This window comes from Marmota marmota, unplaced genomic scaffold (assembly GCF_001458135.2).
Source record: "Marmota marmota marmota unplaced genomic scaffold, marMar, whole genome shotgun sequence".
Classification (NCBI taxonomy): Eukaryota; Metazoa; Chordata; class Mammalia; order Rodentia; family Sciuridae; genus Marmota; species Marmota marmota.
Genome location: NW_026000130.1, coordinates 7,921,900 through 7,948,797, shown reverse-complemented (window position 1 = coordinate 7,948,797; position 26,898 = coordinate 7,921,900). Strand labels below are relative to the sequence as shown.

The 26,898-nt window shown below is 42.4% G+C and overlaps 2 protein-coding genes across 12 annotated transcripts in view; one reads left to right on the top strand and one right to left on the bottom strand.

The window, feature by feature from the left end:
• Ppil2 (peptidylprolyl isomerase like 2) overlaps nucleotides 1-1,195 on the top strand; it is a 32,694-nt gene extending 31,499 nt beyond the window's left edge. For 3 of the 4 annotated variants that reach the window (XM_048785077.1, XM_015500346.2, XM_048785074.1), the window contains exon 21: nucleotides 570-1,195. The gene's annotated coding sequence lies outside the window, so the exon portion shown is untranslated. Of the gene's footprint in view, nucleotides 1-354 lie in introns of all 4 variants that reach the window. The other variant, XM_048785076.1, reaches the window with a different exon arrangement.
• On the bottom strand, nucleotides 733-26,880 carry Ypel1 (yippee like 1). Of its 8 annotated transcripts, XM_048785083.1 has the most exons (7): nucleotides 26,633-26,873; nucleotides 22,655-22,802; nucleotides 21,658-21,729; nucleotides 11,221-11,504; nucleotides 6,422-6,465; nucleotides 5,638-5,746; nucleotides 733-3,924 (listed from the first exon to the last, which is right to left on the bottom strand). In XM_048785083.1, the coding sequence occupies exons 4-7, from the start codon at nucleotides 11,335-11,337 to the stop codon at nucleotides 3,835-3,837; spliced, it is 360 nt and encodes a 119-aa protein (XP_048641040.1). In that variant the 5' UTR covers nucleotides 11,338-11,504; nucleotides 21,658-21,729; nucleotides 22,655-22,802; nucleotides 26,633-26,873; the 3' UTR covers nucleotides 733-3,834. The 8 variants fall into 8 exon arrangements, 7 of the variants coding, with proteins under 7 accessions (XP_048641040.1, XP_048641037.1, XP_048641041.1 ...); XR_007341268.1 differs by lacking the exons at nucleotides 21,658-21,729; nucleotides 22,655-22,802 and having other exon boundaries at nucleotides 733-925; nucleotides 3,678-3,924; nucleotides 11,221-11,418; nucleotides 26,633-26,874; XM_048785080.1 differs by lacking the exons at nucleotides 21,658-21,729; nucleotides 22,655-22,802 and having other exon boundaries at nucleotides 733-925; nucleotides 3,678-3,725; nucleotides 11,221-11,418; nucleotides 26,633-26,880.
• Between the last annotated feature and the right edge of the window lie 18 nt (nucleotides 26,881-26,898).

The following is a 26,898-nucleotide window of genomic DNA, read 5'->3' as shown; positions in this document are numbered from 1 at the left end:
AATCCATCAGCACCTCTTGGTTCTAGAATATACCCTGGGCTCTTGATTTTACATCCCTGATACACCACAGGCCTGAGCCCTTTGCCCTCTGGATGGCAGGCATGCCCTTGCCCACTTCCATACTGTTGTTACCAAGTGATCTTCATGAGGCACATTTTCCCACTGTCATCTTGCTTCATGCCAGCCACTGGCTTTTCTTTGGCTGAGAACAAGGTCTATACCTCATCCCCACAGGCCAGCTCCAACTTCTCCAGCCTCTCCCTCTGTAGCCACCCATGCCCATCAGTCAGAACCCTGGGCTCCTTGGTGACCCTGCAGCATTCCCATTTCATACCTCTTCACATCTCCCACCAGGTTTTCATCACTGTTTATCCCTGCCCACTTGTCTGATAATTCACCTTTGCAAGAAAATGCTCAACAGGATGCAGTGACAAGCCTGTAGACAGGGTGGGGAAGGGAGAATGCTGGAGGGGACTATATGACTGACTCTGATCATGCATGAGGGTGCTGCCTGACTCTTCAGCCATTATTTTAACTGACTGTACTCTTAGCCTTTTCTCTGGTCATAGTCAAAAGCTCGCGACCAGGCAGTGTGACACAGCAGTAGGACTCCAGCAGCTCTGAGACCCCAAAACAGCCCTTTGCTCTGGGTGAGCTCTGCAGGAAACCTGGGGCTCATCCCTCATTAAGGGCACAGCCTCGTCAACAATGAGCACCATGTAAAACAAGAAGTCTGACATCAGAAGCTTTATTTATAAACCTCACACAAACATAGGACCAAAGGCCAGTGGCATGGCTTGGGGTAGGGGAAACTGAAGGCGTGTGTGCACTTGAGCTTGATCATCCTTGCTCCTTGAAGCGAAGCTTCCTGCTGCCTCCAGGCTGCTGTCCATCTGTCCATCCAGCCTTATCCAGTGATCTGCACCTGCCCCAAGGGGAGGGCCACATCCTCACCCAAACTTGCCCTCCAGGGCAGAAGACAGGCCTGACCAAGTCCTTTGACAGAAGGTTTATATTTCTGTAGTTCATTTTAGAGCTTAAATTATGTCCTTCTAGATATTAAACCACTTGGATTTTGTAACTGCCTGATGAGATCATCAGGTAGAATAAACGACTTTTGGAAAAAAATCTCATCTCTGATCCTTTTGAATATCTGACAGATGCCATCAAGAATAAATTTTAAGATATAAAAATACTATGTGTGTACATATATAAAATGACAAAACTAAACCACCTTTCTAAAGCAAATGTACTGTGCCAGAATATACTACAAATGTATTTATAATCCTAGATACAACTCCAAATATTCTCAAGGAAAAAATTTAAATAAATAAAAGTCATGGGATGAGAGTTATTGTTTAGGAATTTAAGAGGGTGGAATATTCCAGCACTTCACCAGCACATCTGGTTGTGGTCTTGTGAGTATTACTTCCCCTGATGCCAGCTCATGGTCAGTTCATTTGGTTTACAGTTTAAAAAAGAAACTTGTATTTCTCAGAAGACCACCACCATCAACAAAAAATGATAAAAGTTGTGTTGGTATCCATTACCAACAAAAGTACAAAATAAGTCATAAGAGTACTAGTAAAAAATTTTCAATCAATGCCATCACAAAAGACGATACAAAAACCAAAGTGCTCAAATGAAAGGAGCAGTAAACTTGCCCAGAACATATAAAAGCTTTAACTATAACCTTAGTATATACAAAAATGGGTCAGAAAAATTCTAGAAAAGTCTCTTCAATTTAAGTAAAACATTTATGGAATCGTACTCGGGCTGCACTCTAGGCAGGCTAGTGAAGCCATATCATTTCTCCTCATTCTCTGAGCCTCCAAGGCTAAGTTCCCACTTGCAAAAGGAATGAAGACTAGAAAGGAAGTCACTGTTTAGCTATTTTTCACTTAGTGCTCATTTGTCAAGGAAGATGTCTTTCCCCTTTACAATTTCTCATAATGGACAGAAGCCACAGACCTTGCTACTTCATGTGCCACTCACAAGTGAAGCATCTTTAGATTTCAGACCTTGGGAGCAACAACTCCAGGCTCTGGCCACCTCAGGGTGGAAAGATGTTTAACAGTAATACAGGAGCACAATAAGCCAGCCTCAGTCTACAAGAGACTAGCTCAAGAGAAAGCAGCTTGCTGGACCACCACTAGATGCAGAGGCTTACAGGCTGTGCAAAGATGTCCTTTCTTTTTTAGGGTGAAGATGTGCTTAAAGTAACCTGGCACTGTTACTCCTGCTAAGCTGATAATGGCTTGGTGACATGCCCACTAAGTCACTGAACCCAGGACAATGCATTTCCCACATTCCAAGGCATCTAGTCTTGGGCAAAGAGATGGCACCAAAGGGTAGGCTCTGGGATGAGCACTGAACTGGAGCCAGGTGGCAACGCAGTGCCTGCACTGGTGACGGGACCTGGGCAGCTGGGGAACTGGAACTGTCCAGAGACGGTTTCACAGCCACTTGCTAGGCTGAGAGCTATCAAAGCACACTGCTCTTCTAGCTCTCTGCCTCCCTACCACCAGCCTTTTTTTCTACCCCTCTTCCCTAAGCTGGGGTACAAATTGTTGAAACCCAAAACTTATGTAGAAATGTTTTCTAATCTCCATTCTCTGCAGATTGGCTGATACCCTTGAATAGTGCCCATGCACTGCAGAGGCACAGGAGGATGGTGGGCCATGACTTTAAAAAAAATCTGTGACAGAAACCTAGCATTTGGGAGACTGCCCAGGTCCCTTCCACATCAGCCCGCATGACAGCACCAGAAAGGGGAAAGGTGACTTACCTAGCAAGCCAAACACCTTTCCTTTACAACATTTAAACCCGTCTTGCAATTTTTAACCTTTTCTAAAGAAATTTTAATCTGGCAAATCTCAAGTTAGGAAGTTTTCCTGCTGGTTCTGACCTCTTTCATATGCAAAAATAATTCTTTTTCTTCAAGTACGTCCAGGTAGAAAATGAAATCCAGCTTCATACTTGGTCCAGCATGCTACTCTATAATGAACCAGCCATTCAGCAACTGCCAGACTTGTGAGCCACTGTCACTACTGAGGGTAAAACCTCCAGGTCCAGACCTGTGAGGCTATCACCTCAGTAATGGCCTCTGCAGGGCCCTGGGATGGTCTTTTCTAGAGATTAGTTCACTTGCTTTCTAGATAAGGAATCTATTGCCTTAAAGAAACAAAATGTTCATTAGACATATTTCTCTATTTATAGCTTATCTAAAATGTATTGGTTATGTTCCATTTTTGAACAGGCTAAAACAACAACATAAAAAACCACTCTGGGTGGATAAATTTGTTGACTGCTTCTGAAAGATTCTTAAATGGACACTATGCCTTACGGTTTACATGTAGGAGGAATAACCAATTTGTAGTTTTGAGAATTGGGGTAAAACAAGCTACCTTAATCTAAAAAAGGGAGAAGTGAGACTTGCTCTTGAAAGAGACCTTGCCTCTCTGGTCTTTAGGGACTTAGTTTTAGATTTCTATTAAACATGAAAAAGCACAGCCAAACTATATTGAAGGCATAGGTTAAAAGAAGGTATTAATTAGGCAAATAAGTCATCAGTTGGTTAATTCTTTTTCTAGAACTTGAGAAGTTAGAAAAAGATCATTGCAAACTTTCAGAAACAACCATGTACATGAACAGGACACAAATTAGGGATGCCTTACCCAAGGAGATGGCCAAGAGAGGCCTTTGAGTGTCAAAGCACGGCTAGCCTGTGAGGTCAAAGTTCAAGAAATATTGTCATCCGGGATGCTCTTACATCTCCATTACACTTCAGTCTCTTTCACAAAATAGTATTCAAGAGAATGGAAAGTTTCCACTTTACTCCCAACCATTGTCTTTGATCATGTGGGCAAGCTCAATAATAAATTTTCCTTCCTTATATTTCTGACTGCTCTCAAAGGCATGTTCCTTGGGAGGGGGGAAAAAAAGTAGAGAGAAGGTTTCAGGACAGAATCTTTCATTTTTCAACTTCATTATACCTTTTTTTTTTTTTCTTGGTGATGAGGTTTGAACCCAGGGGCACTCTACCACTGAGCCACAAGCCCAGCAATTTTTATTTTGAGACAGGGTAGAAAATGCAGTCTCCCCAGCTGCTGGGATTATAGGTATGTACCACCATGCCTGGCTTTCCTTTTCTTACAAAAATAGGGATTAAAGGCCACCCTAATTTGGTTCTGGGGATTTAACCCAGAGGTGGTTTACCATTAAGTTACGCACACTGCCCTTCTTATTTTTTTAGACAAGGGTCTTGCAAATTCCCAAGGCTGGCTGTGAACTTGCAATCCTTCTGCCTCAGTCTCCTGGGATTACAGGCCTGTACTGCTGTGCCCATCTGTGCAGTGTTAATTCAAACCTTCAAAGACCAGGATTTGGGATATAGCTCACTGGGCAAGCATGTGCTTAGCTGGTTTGAGGCTGTGGGTTCTATCACCAGCACACCAAAAAAAAAAAATAAAAATAAAATCTGTTTACTGAACATGTACTATGCATAGGGCAATTTAGGAGATATGATTGATATGAAGCACAGAGACATCAGTAAAAAACAGGTCAAAAATGCTCAGGAGCAGGCCTTTTATGCAAGGACTATGGATACCGTCCTATCATTTTTTAATACTGAGTATATGGCCTGATGATACCTGTGTTGGGGACATAAATGACTAGGGTGAGTCGTCTGGTAGGCACAGAAGAGATGGTCCCAGTAGGAAAGTAGCAGGTATAGCCATAGAGGAGACACATGGTATGGTGTCCATGAAGGGATGGCAGGGCTTCTGGAAGAAGGGCTCTGTGTTCCCTCACATTTTATGGAGGATCAGAGATGGTCAGAAATTCAAGAAAGAGGGAGATCAGGCAGCCCTGACCTGAAAAACTCTGGAGCCACAAATAATGTGGCAAATACCTTAAAAAAAGGAGGGCTCCATGTGTAACAGGCCTCTCGAATGGTATTGTCAAGGGTGGGGCTCCATAAGATGGACAGGTGGCTTTTGCTAGGAGAGAAGCTGGGGCAGAGTTGGACCTTAGGAAGCTGTCAACACAGAAGGGATCAGAAGCATGTCAGGCTCATGTGGCCTGGGACAGAGAGGGCTCAGCAGATGAAGGCGGGCAGCAGACAGTGTTAGGAGGAGACCAATCATCCTCACTGGCCTCGGACACCTGAGTGCTAGGGGACCAGGGAGGAGGACAGGCCTTAGAGTGGGGAAGAAGGTCCAGGCTTATCATCTTTCAGATTCACCGTGTCATCAGAGAAGGAATGGAGAGATGAAGGCTAGAGATAGGGCAGAGATGGCAACCATCAGCTCATGGTCCAGGGAAAAAAAGAAGAGCCCTGGGAGAAGAGTCTTTGGGTAACCTCTGCCTCTGAGCCCAGACACTGAGTAGTCTGCTGAACTTGCTCCAAACAATGGAACTCCCTTCATGGAAGTGCCTTTCAGGCTCTTGGAACCTGGGGCAGCCCCATGCATGACTGGTCCTGTGCCTTAACCAGCTTCCAAAGAAACTGCTGAAAATATGTCATTGACGGATACCACTCCAGAGAGAGGTATGACTCAGTTGCATAAGCTGTGTGTGCATGTGTGGCATATTGTATACATTACAGCACACCAGTTAGAAGAGGTAGGTACTCACGTATTTCCACCCGAGTGTGGTCTTGCAGTTCTCACAGTAGATGTCTGCAACTGCATGCAGCCCAGTGAGAAGGACCCTCTCCTCAGCGGGACCGCAGCCCACGTTCACCCTGTAGGGACACAGGTGACCACCCTGAAGGCCCATATTCCCAGGCCCCACTGCTGGCTTCCTCCCACCCTGCCCCCCTCCCCAATTATTGAAAGTTCACCAGAAAGCAGCACTGCACCTTTTCAGCTCCCCAACCTCCTGCCAGCTACCACCTTTAATGAGAAAGAATTTTTCTTTTCTTTTTGCAGTGCTAAAAATGAAATCCAGGGGCTAGGGTTGTGGCTCAGCAGTAGAGCGCTTGCCTAGCACGTGCAAGGCCCTGGGTTTGATCCTTAGCACTACATAAAAATATTAAATAAAAGTATTGTGTCCAACTATAACTAAAAAATAAATATTTTAAAAAATGAAATCCAGGACCTCACACATGCTAGGTAAGCATTCTACCACTGAACTACACCCCCAGGCCCAGGAGCAACTTTTTCTCTCCCCACAAGGATCCCAACATGGGACAGACTGCAGGAAACTAAAGTCCTTAGACTACATTTTCAAAAACTCCCAGCCATAGAAAACTAAAATTCTTTCAGGTCATATAAAGGCATTGGCTGGGTAATTCCAGTCCATAGGTGGAACTCCATTTATATATTCCAGCTATGCATAATTGAACAGGAGTTGGACAGAAGTGATCAATGCCACACGATGGGAACCCCAGGCCACCTGCCAGACAGCAAGTACTCACACAGAATTGAAGAGGTAGGCTCGTCCCTGACTTCCCTGAAAGGACTGTAAAGAAGAAGAAGGTGTTAGAAGATTGGTTGAGATAAGCCCCTGAGGAATTCTGCTTTCTGGAATGATTGTGGAACAAGGTGAGAGAGCTGCTCAGTCTTGGTGATCCTGTGGAAGTAGTAGTCCCTAGAGCATCATGCTAACCAGGGTTCCATTAACTCCACCAGAAGAGGTTACAAAGAACAGGACAGATGCCCCTCCAAAACTCTAATAATAAATGAGGTGAACAAACTGATTTTTCATCCATATTGAGTTGGGAAGTGAATTACTCTGTTGCTCCAACATTCTGAAAGTGACTGTATTGGAACATCATGGCAATACAGCACCAGGCATAATGGTATACACCTGTAGTCTAAGCTACTTGGGAGGCTGAAGCAGGAAGATCACTTGAGGGAAGGAGTTCAAAGTTAGTCTAAAATAAAACCAAAAAATGGTCATGGTCTAAGATGATCCATTCCCAGGAGTCATTGATCTTCCAGTGACATCTCACCCCAAAATGTTACCAGCCAAGAAACTGATCTAGTATATTCATATATTCAATGTAAATTAATCAGAGTAAGGTAGTGTGCCTCTCTTGAAAAGGAAAAAATGCCCCATGGGAGGGTTTATCTGCTCTGGTGCCAGGCTCAAATGACTCACACAGCTACAGCATGGTCAACCTCCAAAATAATCAAAAGAAATGCAAGGTGTTTTTTTTTTTTTTGCCCATCACCTTAACTTAAAGTCAAAAGGCTGTGAGGAATGCTTGCTGGGACATAATTTGACAACATCAAATTATAAAAGGCACATCCGGGCATGATGGTACACATCTGTAATCCCAGCAGCTCAAGCAGCTAGACAGGAGGATTGTGAGTTCAAAGCCAGTCTTAGCAACTTAGTGAGTCACTAAGCAACTCAGTGAGACCTTGTCTCTAAAATAAAATATAAAATAGGGCTGGGGATGTGGCTCAGTGGTTGAGTGTCCTGAGTTCAATCCCCAGTACCAAAAAATAAAGGAAAAAGAAAAGGCACAAACTGTATGACCCAGCAATCCCACGTTTAAGTATTTACTATGAAGAGCTGGACGTGGTGGTGATCGCTGTAATCCTAGTGGCTGGGGAGACTCAGGCAGGAAGATCTCAAGTTCTAAGCCAGCCTCAGCAACTTGGCAAGGCCCTAAGTAACTTAGAGCCTGTCTCAAAATAAAAAAGGCTGGGGGTATGGTTTAGTACCTCTGTGTTCAATCCCTGGTAACCCCCCCCCCACCCCCGCAAAGAATTTACTACAAAGAACCAATCAGCTTGAGTGCATAAGGAAATGTGACAGAAATGGTCACTGTCACAATATACATAATGGGGGAAAAAAAGGTGAGGCGGGGAGATTCTCATCATGTAAACAATGGCATCCATATACAGGATTCATGTAGAGGATGGGGAAACAGGCTGGTGAGTATAATGGAAAGAAATTTACAAAAAATTAAGTGTAAAATAAGTGTCAGTGTAAACTCTTCATTTAGAGTGAATAATGTGGTTTCTATAGACCAAAGAAAAGACATCATATTGTCAAGCCATTAAGAGGGCTAACTGCAAGGAACAGAGGTAGAACAAGGCAAGCGGAAAGACCAATTCTCCTTTTACTTTGCATATATATTTTTTTCCTTTTTGATGGTGCTGGAGATTGAACCCAGGGTCTTGTGCAGGCACTCTATCACTGAGCTACATCTCCAGTCCCTTTTATCTTATTGATATAGGGTCCTGATAAATTGTTCAGGTTGGCCTCAAACTTGCAATCCTTCTGCCTCAGCCTCCTGAACGGCTGGGTTACAGGTGTGTACCATAGCTCCTGGCCCAGTACTTTTTTTGTGTGTGTATAGGAGATTGAACCTAGAGGCACTTAACCACTGAGCAACAAAAGTCTTTTTTAAAATTTATTTTATTTTTAATTTTTTGGTATAGGGGATTGAACTCAGGAGCACTCAACCACTGAGCCACATCCCCAGCCTTATTTTGTATTTTATTTAGAGACCGTGTCTGAGTTGCTTAGTGCCTCACTGTTGCTGAGGCTATCTCAGCCTCCAGAGCCACTGGGATTACAACTCCTTTTTATTTTTTGAGACAGGGTCTTCCTAACTTGTGAGGCTGGCTTTGAACCTGTGATCCTCCTGTCTCAGCCTCTTGAGTCACTGAGATTATAGGTGTGTGCCACCACGCCTGGCCCAATAAGCATTAGTTTATATTTGAATCCAGGGGTACTTATCCACTGAGTCACATTCCCAGCCCTTTTTGTACTTTATTTAAAGACAGACTTTGAATTGCTTAAAGTCTTGCTAAATTGCTGAGGCTGGCTTTGAACTCGTGGATCCTCCTGCCTCAGCCTCCCCAGCCACTAGGATTACAGGTGTGTGCCACTGTGCCTGGCTAAGCATTACTTTAATGGATAATTATAAGCAATAATTTCTTTTAAAATTAAAAGCAAAAAACAAAAAACAAAGGGAGAGCACCTGCTTGACCTTAATAGACATCTCTCATCTGAGCATGAAATAAATCTTTATTTTAAGCCACTGAGATCTGACTTTTTTCTACCTCACTTGATGCAAACAGCATTTGAGTTTTTGTTTTTGTTTTGTGTTGGGGGGTTGAGTCCAGAGCCTCTGGCATGCTAAGTACTAGCATGAGCTACAAGTACCCAGCCAACCAGGAATGTTTTAATTTTACAATACAGCTTTCAGACTTAAAAGGGGTATTTCCTTAAGTGGTTTTCTAGGATTTGAAATATCATTCTGTGTTCAATTTAACTAATAACTGTTTTATAGAACTTTTGCATATCCTGGCCAGGCATGGTGGCACAAGCCTATAATCCCAGTGAACAAACTTGGGAGGCTAACATAAAAATTGTACATTTGAGGCTGACCTTGGTTATCAAGACCCTGCCTCAAAAAATAATAAACCCTGGGGATATAACTTAATGGTGAATCACCCTTGGGTTCAATCCTCAGTACCAGTATGGAGAAGGGGGAGAACTTTTGCACATCCTCGTTAGCCTTCAGTTTTCTAGACTAGTTTTCTTGCCTATTATGCAAGTCTTTAGTTTCCAACAGGAAATGACAGAAGCAGCTCTGCAATTCAGATTCAGATGTTAGTCTGACCAGAATGTGGGGCAGCTAACTTCTGTAAATTAGGGCCAGGAGAGGGATGGGTATGGTGGTACATGCCTGTGACCCCAGCTAATGGAGACTGAGGAAGGATGGTTGCCAAGTTTGAGGCCAGCATGAGCAAGTTGGCTAGACCCAGTCTCAATGTAAAATAGGAACAACTAAGGAAGTAGTTTAGTGGTAGAGTGCTTGCCTTCTGCTCTTGATGTAATGTTAAAAACAGCTAATGGTCTAGGGTTCTTTAAAGGAAGCATCTAAAATTCCTTCTGGCTACCTCTAATGACTGATACACCCAGGATGCTCCAGAAAAAAAGACCACACTGGTGCCCGACTATCTGTTCAGGTGAAAGGTCATGGCCAACAGCAGGTGTCATTGCTCAGTGAGATTACCAAACCCCACAGTCCCTAACTGAAGGCCCAGAGTGCTCTGCCAGTCATTATCTCATGACACCTTTTTACACACTGCACCTGTCTCAGAAAATGAGGTGCCTCAGGAGCTTCTACCACTTTCCTGAAAGTTCTGGATGGAAAAAGGAGCCACAGAAGCAAAGAGAGCAGAAAATCTGCCTTGTTTAACATGTTTTATTTCAGATGATAAACAGAAATAACATTTATTACTATTGAAAATGCAAGAGATAAATGTTATTCAAATTGAGTTAAACAATAAACCTACGAAGAGATTCTTGGAAGGTGCAACTTCCTGATGAGAAGTAGCCCAGGTAGATAGGTGGGGGGTGAAGATTGGTTCCCAGAATGAATATTCGCTTTTCCATTATATTTGTATTATTCTAAATGTTCACATCTGGTTGATTATAACCATCACATCTGCTAATAAAGAGCTCAATAGAATGAGGAACCAGGATGCTTATTTATGTCTTGGGTCTGGAGGTACAGACCCCCTACAGCTTTAGTCGTGGGCTCTTACAGACCATGGCACAGGTGGGCATGTCCCCCTAGGCATTTTCTTCTCTTTATATTTTTTTCTTTTTGGTTCTAGGGATGGAACCCAGGCTCTTGGGTATGCTAATCAGGTGGTCTACCACTGAGCTTTACACCCAGTGCTCTGGGCATTTATCTGAGCAGCCTCTTTCCTTGTTAATTACTCTAAACTAGTCCTACAGATTTTCTATAGACTTCATTTCTTTCATGTTCTCTGATTTCATATTAATTTCACTGCTTTGACAAATAACTGACTCATCTTGCTCTTAGTAATCTACAAGAATTCCAGATGCCCAGTTCTCCAACACCCATCTATTGTGCCAAGATTACAATAAAGATGTTGGTGTAGGGTCTGGAGTTGTGGCTCAGTGGTAGCAGAGTGCCTGTCTGGCATGTATGAGGCACTGGGTGTGCTCCTCAGCACCACAGAAAAAATGTAAATAAAACAAAAGTATTATGTCTACCTACAACTACAAAAAAAATTACAAAAAAAAAAAAGATGTTGTTGTAGCCACATTTAATCATGCACAAAACTTTCACCAACACTGCCCAGAAGGCTGTAGACCTTTACAACACAGCAAATTCAGGAAGTCATGTGGTATACTAAGTAAGTACCATGATGACAAATGAAAATTGTGTTAAGTGTGTTTCATGAGGTTTTTTTTTTAACTCAAACCACTTGCCTTGGAGATCAGCTCGTCGTGATTGGCCAGGTGGGCTCTGCAGTGGATACAGCTGTACGTTCGGTGACAGTTTGGTAGGTAAGCTTGGAACGTTTTGGATTTGGTCATTTTCACCATTTCTGCTGGATGCTCCTCACTCAGCTCAGGGCTGGCACTTGAAGACCTGCGGCTCTGCTGGACTCTCTGACAAAAGAAACACTGGAAAATGCACGCAAGAGCCGTTGTTGTTTGGAAGGGTGTGTGGCACTGTCCACACAGCTGGGACAAGAAAAAAATGTCACAACCTGTCAACAAATCAGACATAGCTATGGGTTATACAAAGAATAAAATATATATTATTAAGGAGTTATGTTTAGAATTCATGTGTTTTGAAGAATGGGGAGGGGGGCAAGACTAGAAATTAAAGATCCCACTTTTCATTATTTTTGGTGGTGCTAGGGATCAAATCCAGTACCTACCACTTGGCTACATTTCTAATCCAATATCTATTCTTTAAATGTACTTAAAAAGAATACTGTTAACCATTCTATATTTAGTTAGAAGTGGTAAGTAGACTAATTTTAAATACAAATAGATGAGGAAAAAAACATTTGATTAAATACATCTTATACCATGCTTGGCTTTAGGAAACATGAAGGAAAAGGAAAATGCAGCCAACATGGACTCCTAAATGAGATCAGCAGCAGTACTGGATACATCCCAAATCCGGGAATAATGACTCAAAGCACTAAGACATTTGAGTGATGGATCCAGTACTAACTAAACTTTAATAAATTACCTGCCAGTCTAGAGATAAATTCAGATTTAGACTCTAATACAGTCAAATAAATTTTGACAAGGACATCAAGACCATTCAATGGGGGAGAGGAATCTATTTTTAACAAATAATGTTGGAAAAACTGGATAGCCATGTGGAAAAAAAAAAAAGTTGGACCCTCACATAAAACTATATGGAAAAATTAGCTAAAAACTATATAAAATTCTTAGAAGAAAACATAGGGAGAAAGCTTGGGATATTAGATTTTGCAATAATTTCTTGGATCTGACATCAAAATCACAGGTAACAAAGGGAAAAAAATAGACAAATGGGATTTCATGAAAATGAAAAACTTTTGTACTTGAAAGGATACTATCAATAGGGTGATAAAGTAACCAACAGAATGAACGAAAAGTATTTTCAAATACACCTGATAAGTTGTTAATATCCAGAATATAAAAAGAACTGCAATCAACAATCACTACCAAAAAAAAAAATTTGATATAAAAATGGGGAAAGGGGCAGGAAGGGCTGGGATTGTGGCTCAGCGGTAGAGCACTTGCCTAGCATGTGCAGGGACCTGGGTTCAATCCTCAGCACCACATAAAAATAAATGAATGATATAAAGGTATCGTGTCCAACTACAACTAAAAAAATAAATATTAGAGGCTAGGGTTGTGGCTCAGCGGTAGAGCACTCGCCTAGCATGTACGAGGCACAGGGTTCGATCCTCAGCACCACATAAATGTAAAATAAAGATATTGTGTCCACCTAAAAATAAAAATTAAAAAAAATATTTAAAAAAAAAGAAAGGCTAGAGCTATAGCTCAGTGGTAGAGTGCTTGCCTTGCAGGTGTAAGGCTCTGAGTTTGATCCTCAGCACCACATGAAAATAAATAAAGATATTTATAAAAAATGGGCAAAGATATGCAAATGGCCAGTAAGTGCATGAAAAAATATCCAACATCACTAATCATTAAGGAAAGGCAAGTCTATAATCTTAGCAGCTCAGGAGGCTGAGACAGGAGGATTGTGAGTTCAAAGCCAACCTCAGCAAAAAGCAAGGCACTAAGCAACTCAGTGAGACTCTGTCTCTAAATAAAATGTAAAATAGGACTACGGATGTGGTTCAGTGGCCAAGTGCCCCTGAGTTCAATCCCCAATACCCTCAACCCCTGCCAAAAAAAAAAAAAAGGAACCAGAAAATAAAAAATGTTAGCAAGCACACGGAGAAATAAGAACTCTTGTGCACTGCTGGTGGGAATAAAATGGTGCAGCTGCTATGAAAAACACTATGGTGGCTCTTTAAAAAAGCAAGCATGGAATTACCATATTGTTATGGTTTAGATATGGGGTGCACCCACAAAACTCATGTGAGACAATGCAAGAATTTTCAGAGGTGAAGTGAATAGGTATATGAAAGGTATAACCTAATTAATGTATTAATCCACTAATAGATTAACTGGGCAGTAACTGTAGGCAGATAGGATGTGGCTTGAGGAAGTAGGTCCCTTAGGGTGTGACTTTAGGGTTTGTATTTTGTCCTTGGTGAGCATAGCTTGCTCTTGCTTTCTAGTTGTCATGTCCAGAGCTGCTTCCTTCTGCCACTTCCTTCTGCCACACCATGGGCCCAGAGCTATGGAGTTGGACAACTGTGGATTGAAACCATGAGCCAAAATAAACTTTTCTTCCTCTCAACTGTTCTTGTCAAGTATTTTGGTCACTGCAACACAAAAGCCAACTCAAACATATATGGTCCAGAGAGACATACATACCCAAGTCCTTTTAGCAGTATTATCACAATAGCCAAGAGGTAGAAGCAACCCGAGTATTCATGAACAGATGAGTCATGTATAATGTCATGTATAGACTATTATTTAGTTTTTTAAAGGAAGGAAATGTGGGCACATGCTACAACATGAATAAATCTTGAAGATAGTATGCTAAGTGAAATAAGGCAGTCACAAAAGGACAAATACCTAGGAGATACCTAATCAAATTCATGGAGACAGAAAGTCAAATGGTGATTTCTAGGGACTAAGGAGAGGAGTGGAGAGTTAGTGCTTAATGAGACAGTTTTCAGTTTGGGATGATGAAGAGTTTAGAGATGGATGGTAGTAATTGTTGTGTAATGCTGTTAATGTTCTTAAAGCCAGCGAACTGCATGCTTAAATGTGATTAAGATGGTACATGTGATTTGTATTAACCACAATGTTTTTTTTTTTTTCATATATCACTTTTACATTTTAAACATATTAAAAAAAAGAAGAAAGAAGGTGAGTCCATGACTGATATTGCCATAACTGCCACCAGGACAGAAGCTAAATTCTTCTGAGTAGCCTCACCTTGGCTGGGCAGTCTTTGTGACAGGTGTCTTGCAGGAGAGAAGCACACGAAGACTTTGTTTCAGGATAAACACAAGAGAAAAATTTTCTCCAAATTTAAAAACATGGCCATGGGAGCATGGGTCTTTAGGCAGTTTTGGCCCAGGAGGCCTGCTCCTCCTCCTCAGGGCACCTCCAGTCCTGGCCTGCAAAGAACTTCTGCTTCAAACAGTATGCCTATTCTTCCTGTGCCCTCCCCTGAGATGACACTCAGGGATACTATCCTGGATCCTCCACAGATTCCCTGGTCCTTCCACCTGTGCAGGAAGCTGTGCTCTCTGTTCAGGTATTCTAGCATAGGAAGGTCACCTTCTTAAATTTGTGAATTTAGTTTTGAATGGGCAGAACATAGTGTCTAAACATACAAGCTGCAGACAGACACAAAATTCCCAAGTTTACTAGGTGTGCATGCCTAAAATCCCAGGTACTCTGGAGACTGAGGCAGAAGGACTGAAAGTTCCAAGCCAGCATGAGCAACTTAGGAACTCGGGGTCTTAGTGAGACCCTGACACAAAACAAAAAATAAGAAGGGCTGGGGTTGTAGTTCAGTGTTAGTACACTCCGGGTTCAATCCCCACTACAAAAAATACAAATAATATAAATATATATGACACTCATGTGTCTGCTGCCCATTATGGAACTGGGACCGTGTCACTACTAGGCCACAGTGCCCTTGCAATGTCCCCTTCTGAGATGTCACCCAGTTTGGACCTGTGTTTATCATTCTCTGCTTGCCTTGACACAACATGTATGTGGTGTGGCCCTAGGCAAAACCACTGTGTCTTCCATGTTAGGAACTGGATATGGTGCTGTGACTTTTCTGTAGAGGCATGGATGAGTCTGCCCATGTTCCCATTGGTTGCTGGCCTCCCTTCACCTGGTGCCCATGTTGTGTTCTCATCAGATATGCCTGGTGCATGTAGCCACTGATGGTTCATAGACATGTGATGGCTCCCAGATTGGGCCACTGTGTGATACTCCCATGGATGGCATCTCTCCTGGGACACCGGCAGGCATATTGTTGGTGCAATCCTAGGAAGTGACAGGTCAAAATTACATGCATCTAGGCCACACTTCCAAATGCTGTGATAAGGACACCCTGCCAGCAGTGGACAATTTTTTTGCTGCCACTTGATATGGTCATATCTTCCTCCCTGCCAACTCGATATGATCACATTTAAATTTTTTTGCCAGTTGGTGGTATGAAGCAACATCTCACTGTGGCTTTAATTTGCTTTAACCTGGTCATTCATACTGATGAACAGGCATCCTCTTTTGTGACACTCCTTTTCAGTCTTTCTTCATTTTTTCTATTAGTTGCTGACCTTTTCCTTATTGATTTGAAGGAACACATGATATATTATGGAGACTGAAGCATACACAAAACAATATAGATTGTGTCATTACAAGCATTATTGTGATGTAAATGTGCCTCCTCATCCTGAGGGAGAGATGTTCTGGGACAAAGCTATGGCTGATGGTCACTGTCCAAGGCTCCCAGAGCAGAGAAGAGAGCTCTTATAGCTGCAGACCTCTGAATGTGACCATATTTTTGGAGCAGTGGCCTGGGTCTGGTATTGTTGTGGGCTGCATATCCCAATGCCCTCAGCCTGGATCCTCCACACATTAGTCACATATATGAAAGTATGCATGAGTCCCCTAGAGGCAGCTACTCCTTAACTCAGTACAATATACTCTCAACTCAGTTGTTCACATGTGCAATGTGAATTTCAGGAGGAACTTAATTATATAGACATGTGTATCATATACACATGTATATGTGTGTATGTATATATGCATGCATTCATTAATGGGTTTCAAGTTTTCCAAAAGAACAGTCCAACTAGACTCATTATCAATGTGTTAGTTACCATATACAGTTCAAATTTTAAAAGACAAAAAGTAAACCAAAAAAATATATATGGTTTAAGATTTTTATAAAAACCAACTTCCAGGTGGCAAAGTGCTTGCCTAGCATATGTGAGACACTGGGTTCAATTCTCAGCACCACATAAAAATAAACAAATAAAATAAAGACATGCTTTCCATCTACAATTACAAAAAAAAAAAAAATGAAAACAAACAACTCCCATTTATAAAATTATGATACAACATATATTTGGACCAATTCTCCCACTTTTGAGAATAAAAATGCTGACAAAATGATATTTTGTTTTAAATTAATTTTTATGAGACAGAGAGTCTTGCTATGTTGCTGAGGCTGGCCTGGAACTCATGGTCCTCTGCCTTAGCTTCCCAAGTAGCTGGGACTATAGCATGCACCATTGTACCCAGCTTAGGACATTTTCTTCAAAGCATAAAGGGGTTTACAAGATAGTGAGGAACACTCTGGCTCCCTCTAGGAAGGGAGAACCCAGAGGAATGAGCTAAGCATGGCAGTTGCTCATGCTCTGAACGCATTTGCCCAAATTCAGCAAACTTGAGCTTCTGTTTACAAGTCTAAGGTCAGCCTTAGGTGCAGAGTCTGATGAGGATACCCACTCTACAAAGTAGTCAGCATAAGATAACCCTAAAATGAATTTACAGTCCAAATCCCATCAGTAAGAAGGTTCTAGGAACCTAGTTGAGGTACCTGCCAGAAATAAGCATAAATCTAGTCTGGAGGAAGTAGCTGTATTTCCAGACTTTAGAAATCCCCACAAGTAATTTTTAAATGAGTAACAGAGTTAAAAATAATCAGGCAGGCTCGGGGAGTAGCTCAGTGTAGAACACTTGCCTAGAATATGTGAGGCCTCGGGTTCAATTCCTAGCTACTTGGGAAGCTGAGGCAAGAAGACTGCAAGTTCCAGACCAGAGTGGGCAACTTAGCAAGATCTTGCCTCAAATAAAAAGGGCTAAGGATATAGCTCAGAAGTAGAGTACCCCTGGATTCAATCCCCAGTACAGGAAAGACAGAAGGAAGGAAAAACAAAAATATATGTAGGGAACAGCCAACAAGAAAAATAACCTTGTAGGGGCTAGGGTTGTGGCTCAGTGGTAGAGCACTCGTCTCGCATGTATGAGACACTCGCATGTATCAGCACCACATAAAAATAAGTAAAATAAAGGTATTGTGTCCATCTACAACTAAAAAAATAATAATAATAATTGAAAAAAATAACCTAGTAGTTGAGTACGGTAGCACACTCCTGTAATCCCAACAGCTCGGAGGCTGAGGCAGCTCACGAGTTCAAAGCCAGCCTCAGCAAATAGTGGGGCACTAAGCAACTCAGACCCTGTCTATAAATAAAATACAAAATAAGGCTGGGGATGTGGCTCAGTGGTTGAGTGCCCCTGAGTTCAATGCCTGGAACCACCCCCCACAAAAATAAAAACAACCTTGTAGATCTGGAGAAAAACATGAGTAGAAATAAAATAAAATAAACACAATAGGTTTGGGCTGCAGTTGTGGCTCAGGGGTAGAGCATTTGCCTAGCATGTGTAAGGCACTGGGTTCAATCCTCAGCACCACATAAAAATAAATAAAATAAAGGTCCATTGACAACTAAAAAAGAAATTAAAAATAAAAGCACAATAGGTTTAACAGGAATAAGACAGCTAAAAAGAGAATTAGTTAACTGAAGATAAGTCAGAATAACTAATAACGGAAAAATTTCCAGAATTGAAGAAAGAATAATTTATAGACCTAAGAAGTGAACAATCCCAAATAGAAAAATAAAATAAAATAAAGCCATAGCTAGTATAATAATGAAACTGGGCCGGGTGTGGTGTCACCCAGAAGCTCAGGAGACTGCGGCTGGAGGATCGTGAATTCAAAGCCAGCCTCAGCAATTTGGTGAGGCCCTAAGCAACTCAGTGAGACCTTGTCTCTAAATAAAATACAAGAATGGGATGGGGATGTGGCTCAGTGGGAGTGCCCCTGGGTTCAATCCCCAGTACCAAAATAATAATAATAGTAATAATAATGATGATGATGATGAAACTGTACGCCAGGCATGGTGGCGCATGCCTGCAATAACAGCCGCTCAGGATCCTGAGGATCAGGAGGATCCCGAGTTCAAAGACAGTCTTAGCAACTTAGTTAGACCCTGTCTCAAAATAAAAAAGGGTTGGGCATGTGGCTCTGTGGTTAAGCGATCCTGGGTTCAATCCCTGGTACCCCCCACAAACTATAGTTGGGCACGAAGGCACACACTTGTAATCTTAGGTACTAAGGAAGATGAGGCAGGAGGATTGAAGTCCAAGGCAAGCCTGGAACAATTTAGTGAGACTCTATCTCAGGATAAAAAAAATAAAAAGGGCTAGGGATGTAACTTGGTGGTAGAGAGCCCTTGGATTCCACAGTACCAAATTTTTTTTTTTTTTAAATTCCTGAAGAAGTCTGATTATATTGGATATTCCCAACTGATAATTCCCAACCCTTAACTGTTTTCCCCCATGAACTGCTATTATGTTGTGCCAATCCTGAATTTTCCCCTGAATTTCTTTAGATTCAAGAATTTATCAAGATTCAAGACCTCAAATGCAGGCTCAAAACTTTACATTTTGTAGATTTTGTGCTGCTAGGACCTATTGGATCCTTCATGAATTTGAATCCAGGCCTCCCTCCCATCTTTGATAAACTCTGACATGCCCCAGGAGGTCATGGAGACAAGTGTTAACTGGATACCACCTTACATGGATTCCAGTTCCATCTCCTGGTTCCACTCCTTTTCCCATGTATCTCAACCTTCCATGAGGACATGAAAAGAGAGCTGGCCAGTAGTATATTCAAATCCATGTTCCATCAATAAGAAAAGAATGAACTTGTACTGGTTCTACTTATTAAATTCATGTTGAATCTTTGTTTTAACATTTTTATCCACATTTTTCTATTGAAATGACATTAAATAAATTTCTGTTTTCTCTCTTCTCTCCTTTCCCTGGATTTTCCTTTAATAAACATACTTAATTATAATGGTATGAAGTGAAGGGCCTTCAGGGATAGGAATCTTACTCGAAAACTGGTTATTCAGGTCTTTTGTGGCGAAGCACTAAAGTGACCTGAATAGACAGCTACAGAAACTACCTTTCACTTTATTCATTGGTTTTGAACAGATGATAGCAGTTTTATTCACAGAAAGGCCAATACCCCTCATTTTAAACTCTTCATTACCTTCTAATGGAATAGCACTCTTTTTAATTGTGGTAAGAATACTTAAAATGAGATCTACCCTTTCAATTTTATGCACAAGGTACACTGTTGACTATAGTATGATGACTATACAGCAGATCTCTCCAGCTTATTTCTTTTACCTTAATTCAAACTTTATGCCCATCAATTAATAAGTCTCCATTTTTCCCAGTTCAGGCAACCACCATTCCAGTCTTTGACTATTTTTTGTTTTTAAGCTGGGGATTGCACTCAGCAGTGCTTTACCACTGAGCTACATTCTCAATCCTTTTTGAGACAGGGTCTCACTAAGTTGTTAAGGGTCTTACTAGGTTGCTGAGGCTGGCCTTGAACCCACAGTCCTCTTACCTCAGCCTTCTGAGTTGCTGGGATTACTGGCATGTGCTACCATGCTTAGCTTAAATCTGATGTTTAAAAAAAATGTTTTTAGATGTTGATGGACCTTTATTTTATTCATTTATTTATATGTGGTGCTGAGAAGAGAACCCAGTGTCTCTCACACATGCTAAGCAGGCACTCTACCACTGAACAGCAGCCCAGCCCTTAAATCTGCTTTTAAATCAGACATTCACTGTCACTTTAGGGGAAATCATGGTCAAGTTTTCAAACAATTAATGTACAAATGGGCTTCTACAACAGGATCCATTGGAAAGCTGGGCATGATAGTACATGCATGTAGTCCCAGCTACTTGGGATGCTGAGGTGGTAGGATGACTTGAGCCCACATCTGAGAACAGCCTGGGGAACAGTGAAACACTTTGAGAAACAAAACAAAACAAGCAAATAAAAACTGTGATCCTCTAAGTCTGGAGGGCAACTACCATCCCCTTGAAAGATATTGATGTGGGGTAAGTTTTTTGAGTAAAAACATTGTTCTGGGTTCCAGAAGTTCCTCTCCAAAAATAAGCACAGAAATTATTTTAAGAGAATGTGAATCAGGTCCATGTCCATATGGTGCAGTTACCACACTTCTAAAGACAGAAACACTGAGGAATGATACCAAATACCAGCAGCTTTTGACTCTTTATGGGATGAGGTGCAGACTGCCTGGGCCATGGGCACTTTGTTCTCTTTCACCCCCTACCTCATGTCAATCACAGCTCTAGTTCTTTCTAGTCCCTGTGAAGTTTTACTTTTGCTTCCTGGTAAATAAATTGGGCCCCTCCCATAACTTTACCCCCAAAGTTTTCTAAGTTGTGAGGTGAAAGGATATCAGGCACATAAAGAATGAGTGTGTGGGGGCTGGGGCTGTGGCTCAGCTCAGCGGTAGAGTGCTTGCCTAGCATGTGTGGGGCCCTGGGTTCGATCCTCAACACCACATAAAAATAAATAAATAAAGGTATTGTGTCCAACTACAACTAAAAAAATAAATATTAAAAAAAGAAGAAGAATGAACGTGTGAATTAACTAGAACTGGGGTCTCTGCTGGACTTGACCATGAAATCACAGGTATGCCTGATATACAGAGTTCCAGGAAGTAAAGGGATGAACATTTTGCTCAAAAAATACATGATGTGGGGCTGGGGTTGTAGATCAGTGGTAGAGCACTTACTGAGCATGTGTGAAGCACTGGGTTTGATTCTCAGCATCACATAAAAATAAATAAAATAAAGGTCCATCGACAACTTATTTAAAAAAAAAAAAGACATGATGTGTACTCGTGTGGCCTTGCCATGTAAGCCAGAGCTCATAAAGAAGGTTGGATCTCAGACAGGTGATATGTGCTAGGGACATTAGGTCCTTGTTCCCAGGGAGAAGTGACTGATGAGAGGCAGAAGAGGTTTCCCAACCTCACTCCTTCCTCCAAAGCTGCTCTGTCCCAGAAGTTCCAGCTCTGAGGCCTTTCCTTCTTCAGGGGAAAAGGCCTCTCTGCTGCTGGCTTCCCTTTCCCACCACTCACTAACATAGCATTGTTTTAGGGATCAAAAAGGTAAAAAGTCAACTTGCCATCACAGAGAAAAGGACAACAGATAATTATAACTGCCAGCTTATGGATAAGGAAATGCAGCAGCTCCTAAAGAGCCTAATAGTCAATGCCTACACTATTCGAAGGATTTTACTGCATAAGAATCACCCAAGTTAACAGTAATCCTAAGAGATATGTGTTGTTCTTAGTCCCACTGTGCAGATGGGGAAATTGAGGCCCAGAAAGATTAACCAACCTATTCAAAGCTGCACAGTAAGCTGTGGAGCTGGATTCAAAGCGAGGGAGTCCAAAGCCTAGATCACTGCGCCTGTAGACACACAAACAGATGTGCAACTTCACTCATCAATGCAGACTGACAGCACACTGATAGCTTTATTACACTTAGCAGGTTGGCAATAGCTTAAAAATATTTGAGCTGGGCATGGTGGTGTATGCCTGTGGTCCCAGCTACTTGGAAAGCTGAGGTGGGAGGATCACTTGAGCCCAGGAATTTGAGGCCTGCCTGGACAACATAGCAAGACTTTCTCTCTTTAGTGGGGGGAAAAAGTTGATAACACTGCTGTATCTGTTTGGCAACTCCCATTAGCATTCTTGGGCATGCACCTCTGAACACTGGAGGGTCCATCCCAGGAGTTCACCTTCAGACTGTCTTGTTCATGTGCAAATACCTGGATATAAGTAGTCACAATTTGCCTGCAATAATCTCAAATTAGAAGCCACTTCAAGTCTAATCAAAAGACTGACCAAATGCACTAATAAGCATGTATCAGAAGCACTTCAAATGTGAGGCTTCAGCTAGAGACTGGAAGGGAAGAGAAAGGTGACTTTTTTTTTTCACTGTCTGCTTTATTTTATTTTTTTGTGGTGCTGGGGATTGAATTTAGGGCCTTGTGCATGTTAGGCAAGTGCTCTACCACTAAGCCACATCCCCAGTCCATCTCTTTGCTTTTTTGTACCTTTTCATTTTGATGCCAAGAGTATGCACTGACTATTCAAAATCATACTTAGAGGGGCTGGGATTGTGGCTCAGCAGTAGAGTGCTCGCCTAGCACAGGCGGGACTCGGTTCGATCCTCAGCACCACATAAAAATAAAGGCATTGTGTTGTGTCCATCTACACCCAAAAAAATAAATATTTAAACAACAACAACAAAAATCACCCTTAGAGTACATGCACTCACAGGCAGGGAAAGGTCTGGAAGGATTTATATCAAAGGTTAATAGCACTAATACCGTTTGTCTTAGGAGCTGCTGCATTTCCTTATCCATAACAACAGTTTCCCTCTGCAAACACATATCCACTTCCTTCCTTCATGAATCACAGGATAATAGGCTTTCTCCACATTTCAGATACTGCAGCCTTGGTGGACCACAGGTCCCACTGGGAGGGGCAAGAAGTACCAATTACATAACTGCCTTAAGAAGGAGCTCCTTTGATCTTCTGTGGTCTCTCAACAGCTCCCATTATCTAGGGAACCAAGGGTGTCTGGCACCTCCACCACCCAGTGGTCCAGACACCTCTGGCTTTAAGACCTGTTTTTTCCATCTCTCCTCTCACCATGCTCAAGTCCTGCATATCTCCCACAAAACTATAGATAATGTGCTTGCACTCAGTCTCACTTTCCAAAGAATCTGAAATGCATTCCTTCTTATTTTTACCACTAGTAAGTCTGCAACAGCCATAGACCTGATACATATTCTAGCAGAAGTGTCTAGTTTCCTTGCAAAGAATTAAAATGGGGAAGAAGTAGGAAGTACACACAGGCTGCCCCAGAAGGCTGAATTGGAAGGGAAGAGGCTCGGAATTTTAAACTATTTTATTTAGTCACATGTTGAATAAAATATAATAAAACATTCAAAGCCCTGTCTTTTGTCAAGGGAAGAGAAAGGCCAGAGTCACAAAGAACTACAAAAGGGCCCTATGCTCAGGGGAGTGTATGCCAATAACACTGGGAAGTCAAAGGGTACCACATAAGCATGAGCAGGTGAGATTTACCACAGAGATATACCTCCACTGGACAAAGCTGAAAGAGGGTTTGACTCTTGAGAGGTTTCCCAGGGTTCCATACAAAATATGCCGTATATTTGTTGGCTCTGGGACCTTAAATCAATCTTTGTTTCCTTATCTATAACATGGGGTAATATGTAATTCATATGGCTGCCCACAGAATCACAGTGTTAAGGAAGGTGGTCCTTGGTCACAGTTCAAAATGCCTGGCAAATGCCTCACAATAGGAACATACTGTCATTGTTACAGCAAGGCAAAGGACTAGCAAGCTCAATACCTTACAAACCACACAAGGAATCTTGGCCCTCATCCCAGAGTCCTGAAGGTATCAGAGGACCTGCTGAATAATGGGGAGTACGGTCTCTTAAGTCCTTCCTGGTGTATTCCTAACTGTGGATTAGCTCCAGGATTCCCATTTTATTTTCACCTGATGATAGGTTTTCAATAGAACAGTGTCTCTCTCATAGGAGGTTGGCAGAATTAATTTTGTTCCCTTGACATCTTTCCTGAATCCATCTCACACTGCCCACCCCATTATTCTTAGCTCTCCATGTCTTGTATTCAGAACTTTTTCCAACTTTAACTCAAATCCCTTGTCAAGCTGGGCCTGGTGGCACATGTCTGTAATTCCAGCGACTCGGCGGGGGGGCTAAGACAAGAGGATCACAAGTTCAAAGCCAGCCTCAGCATCTCAGTGAGGCCCTAAGTAACTTAGGGAGAAAAATAAAAATATAAAGAGCTGGGGATGTAGCTCACTGGTTAAGCACCCCTAGGTTCAATACCCCTGGTACCCCCGCCCCCAAAAAAATTCTCTTGTCAAAATTTGCACTCTTAGATGGGGATTTAGCTCAGTGGTGGAATACCTGCATAAGGCCCTGGGTTCAATCCCCAGCGAAGTAAATACATATGTAAAAATTTAAAAATTCCTACTCTCTAGAGGCATCACTGATTGTCAGATCTAATTACTCATTAAAAAAAAAAAAGAGTGAAAGAATGAATAGTTTTAAAGCAGGAGGACTCAGTTGAAGTGCTCACATAGTATACAGAGGCCCGGGGTTGGATCACCCATGCTGGAAAGCAAGCAAGAGGGAGGATTTCTACTTCTTCATATTCTAAACAACTTTTAGTGCATTTATCAGCCTTCCCAGGGAAAATAATACACTAAAAGTTCACAGCAGTCCTTTGCCCTCTCCATCCCTGCTCTTTGACAAGATGCTTGTGGAACTCAGTGAAAAGAAGCAGGAATCAAAGGATAGATATTACAGGAACACTGGTCTCAACATAAAGAAACAGCTTTAGCAACTTTGGTGCTTCAAAAATGCAAAGATTTAATGTTCGGAGTTTAAAGAATGGACCCAGACCAGTTTTTAATTTTTTTTTTTTTTTTTGGTACCAGGGATTGAACCCAGGGATGCTTAAAAACTGAGCCATATCCTTACTCCTTTTTATTTTTTATTTTGAGACAGGGTCTCACCAAGTTGCTTAGGGCCTCGCTAAGTTGCCAAGGCTAGCTTATGATCCTCCTGCCTCAGCCTCCCAAGCTGCTGGAATTACAGGTGTGTGCCACTGTACCCAGCTAATTATTTTTTTAAAATTTGACCAAATATACCACAGCAACGTAGGATGGTTTAACTTTAGGGAAAACTGGATGAGGGGTATAGTGGAAATGACAGCACTATCTTTACAACTTTTTTTTTTTTGGTGCCGGGGATTGAACCCAGGGCTTCACCCATGCTTTGCACATACTCTTTTCACTGAGGCACAACCCCAGCTCTTTTGTAATTTTTATGGAAATCTGTTAAGTTTTTCTAAAATAAGTTTATTTTAAAAATAGGCTGGGGGGGGGGGACTGGGGTTGTGGCTCAGTGGTGGAGCACTCGCCTAGCATGTGCAGGGCCCTGGGTTCAATCCTCAGCACCACATAAAAATTAAATAAAATTAAGGTATCGTGTCCAACTGCAACTAAAAAATAAATATTAAAAAAAAACAGGCTGGGTGTGTAGCTCAGTGATAGAGTATTTGACTAGTATGTACAAGCCCTAGATTCCAACCTCAGCATCAAAAACAAAGATTATTGTTCAGATTGGTAACTAAGATAATTCAATTATTATTTTAAGCACCTTAGGATTGGCCAGATCCTGTGCTAGTACATGTATGTGGTATGGCAGGAATTAGCTCTAGTCCCTTAAGGAGAAGCCACTCTAAACATATAGGGTACAAATGGATGTGCACAAAGGTATAGGTTTTGAGCATCAGCATTCCTCAAACATGCCACCAAACAATGTCCTCCTAGAGCCTTCGGCTAATAATGGGGCAACCAGACTCAATGGTACCAGGATCAAGCTCAGCTTCTGGCATGGAACAAGTGCTCAGCATACATTTGCTATGTTTACTAGAAAACAGCAGAAGCTAAAGGGCATGTATGTGATGGGAGATGGCAGCTTGGCAGGTGAAGCAAATAGTAAGGTTTCACAGAGAATGTAAGATTGGCTTGAGCACTTGAGAAATTTAGGAGGGGGGTGGGGCTCGGCGGCTGATGGATGGAAAGAATAACATTCTGGCCACGACTGTACGTTTTGGATAGAGAAAGAAATGCAACGGAACCCAAAGGGTTTGGGGTGGGGAAACTGATGTCTTTCGTGTCCATAACCTATCTATCTGAAAAGGAATTTTGGCCTTATTTCTGTACTAGAATTGAGCACACAATTTAGACATCAAAGACGTCAATCAACAGCAGGTAAGGGAGGGTGGTGGCTCCTACTTCGTAGGGTTCTCAAGCTCTGGCTTTTGCAATCTCTGCATTTATAAAGTCTACAGCCACAAGTGGTAAACACCAAGGACAATTAATTTTAATTATGATCTTCGTGTGGGCAACTTGAAAATACGTCCCCCTCGCAATAAACAATCCTTCATTGGAGACATCTTTTGTTCTTATTTCCTCAATTGCGGCTTTTATTTTTTTAAAAAGGAAAGATAAAAAAAAAAAAAACACTAGGTATCTAGTTCATGTCCAGTAAACCTCTGCATGGTGGGGCGGGCAAGGGGCCGGGAGAGGCGGGGAGGTGGNACCCTTCTCGTGCCCCCTGCCGCCCGCCCGCGACGCCCAACAGGTGCTTCCCAGGCCCGGCCCGCAACCCATAGTACCCTAGGGTCGCCACAAAGTAACCGCCCGCGCAACTGTAACGAGGCCCGCCAGTACTCACGGCCGCTCCGCGGTCCGTGCCCCGGCCCGCAGCGCCCATCCGGCCCGGGCCTCGGTCAGGTCAGCGAGGGCTCTGCTCTCAGGCGGCCCCGGCGTGGCCCGGGACGCGCTGCGGCCGTTGGCGCCTCGGCAAAGCGCGAGGCATCCTCCCGCCGCCGCCCCGCGGGCCGCCAGCCCTTTGTTTTGGAGCAGCTGCCGGGCCCAGCCGCCGTTAACTGCCCCGGAACGCTGCGCCGGCCAATCAGCGCACCACCCCGCCCGCGCCCC

Bases quoted from the DNA above. Each gene is read 5' to 3' on its own strand.
- Ypel1 (XM_048785079.1), bottom strand. From the start codon at position 26,671: ATGGGCGCTGCGGGCCGGGGCACGGACCGCGGAGCGGCC. The intron at 11,419-26,632 runs GTGAGTACTGGC...TGCATTTTCCAG, and splicing joins GCACGGACCGCGGAGCGGCC to TGTTTCTTTTGTCAGAGAGT. The intron at 5,747-6,421 runs GTGAGTACTTGC...GTGTCCCTACAG, and splicing joins GCCTACCTCTTCAATTCTGT to GGTGAACGTGGGCTGCGGTC.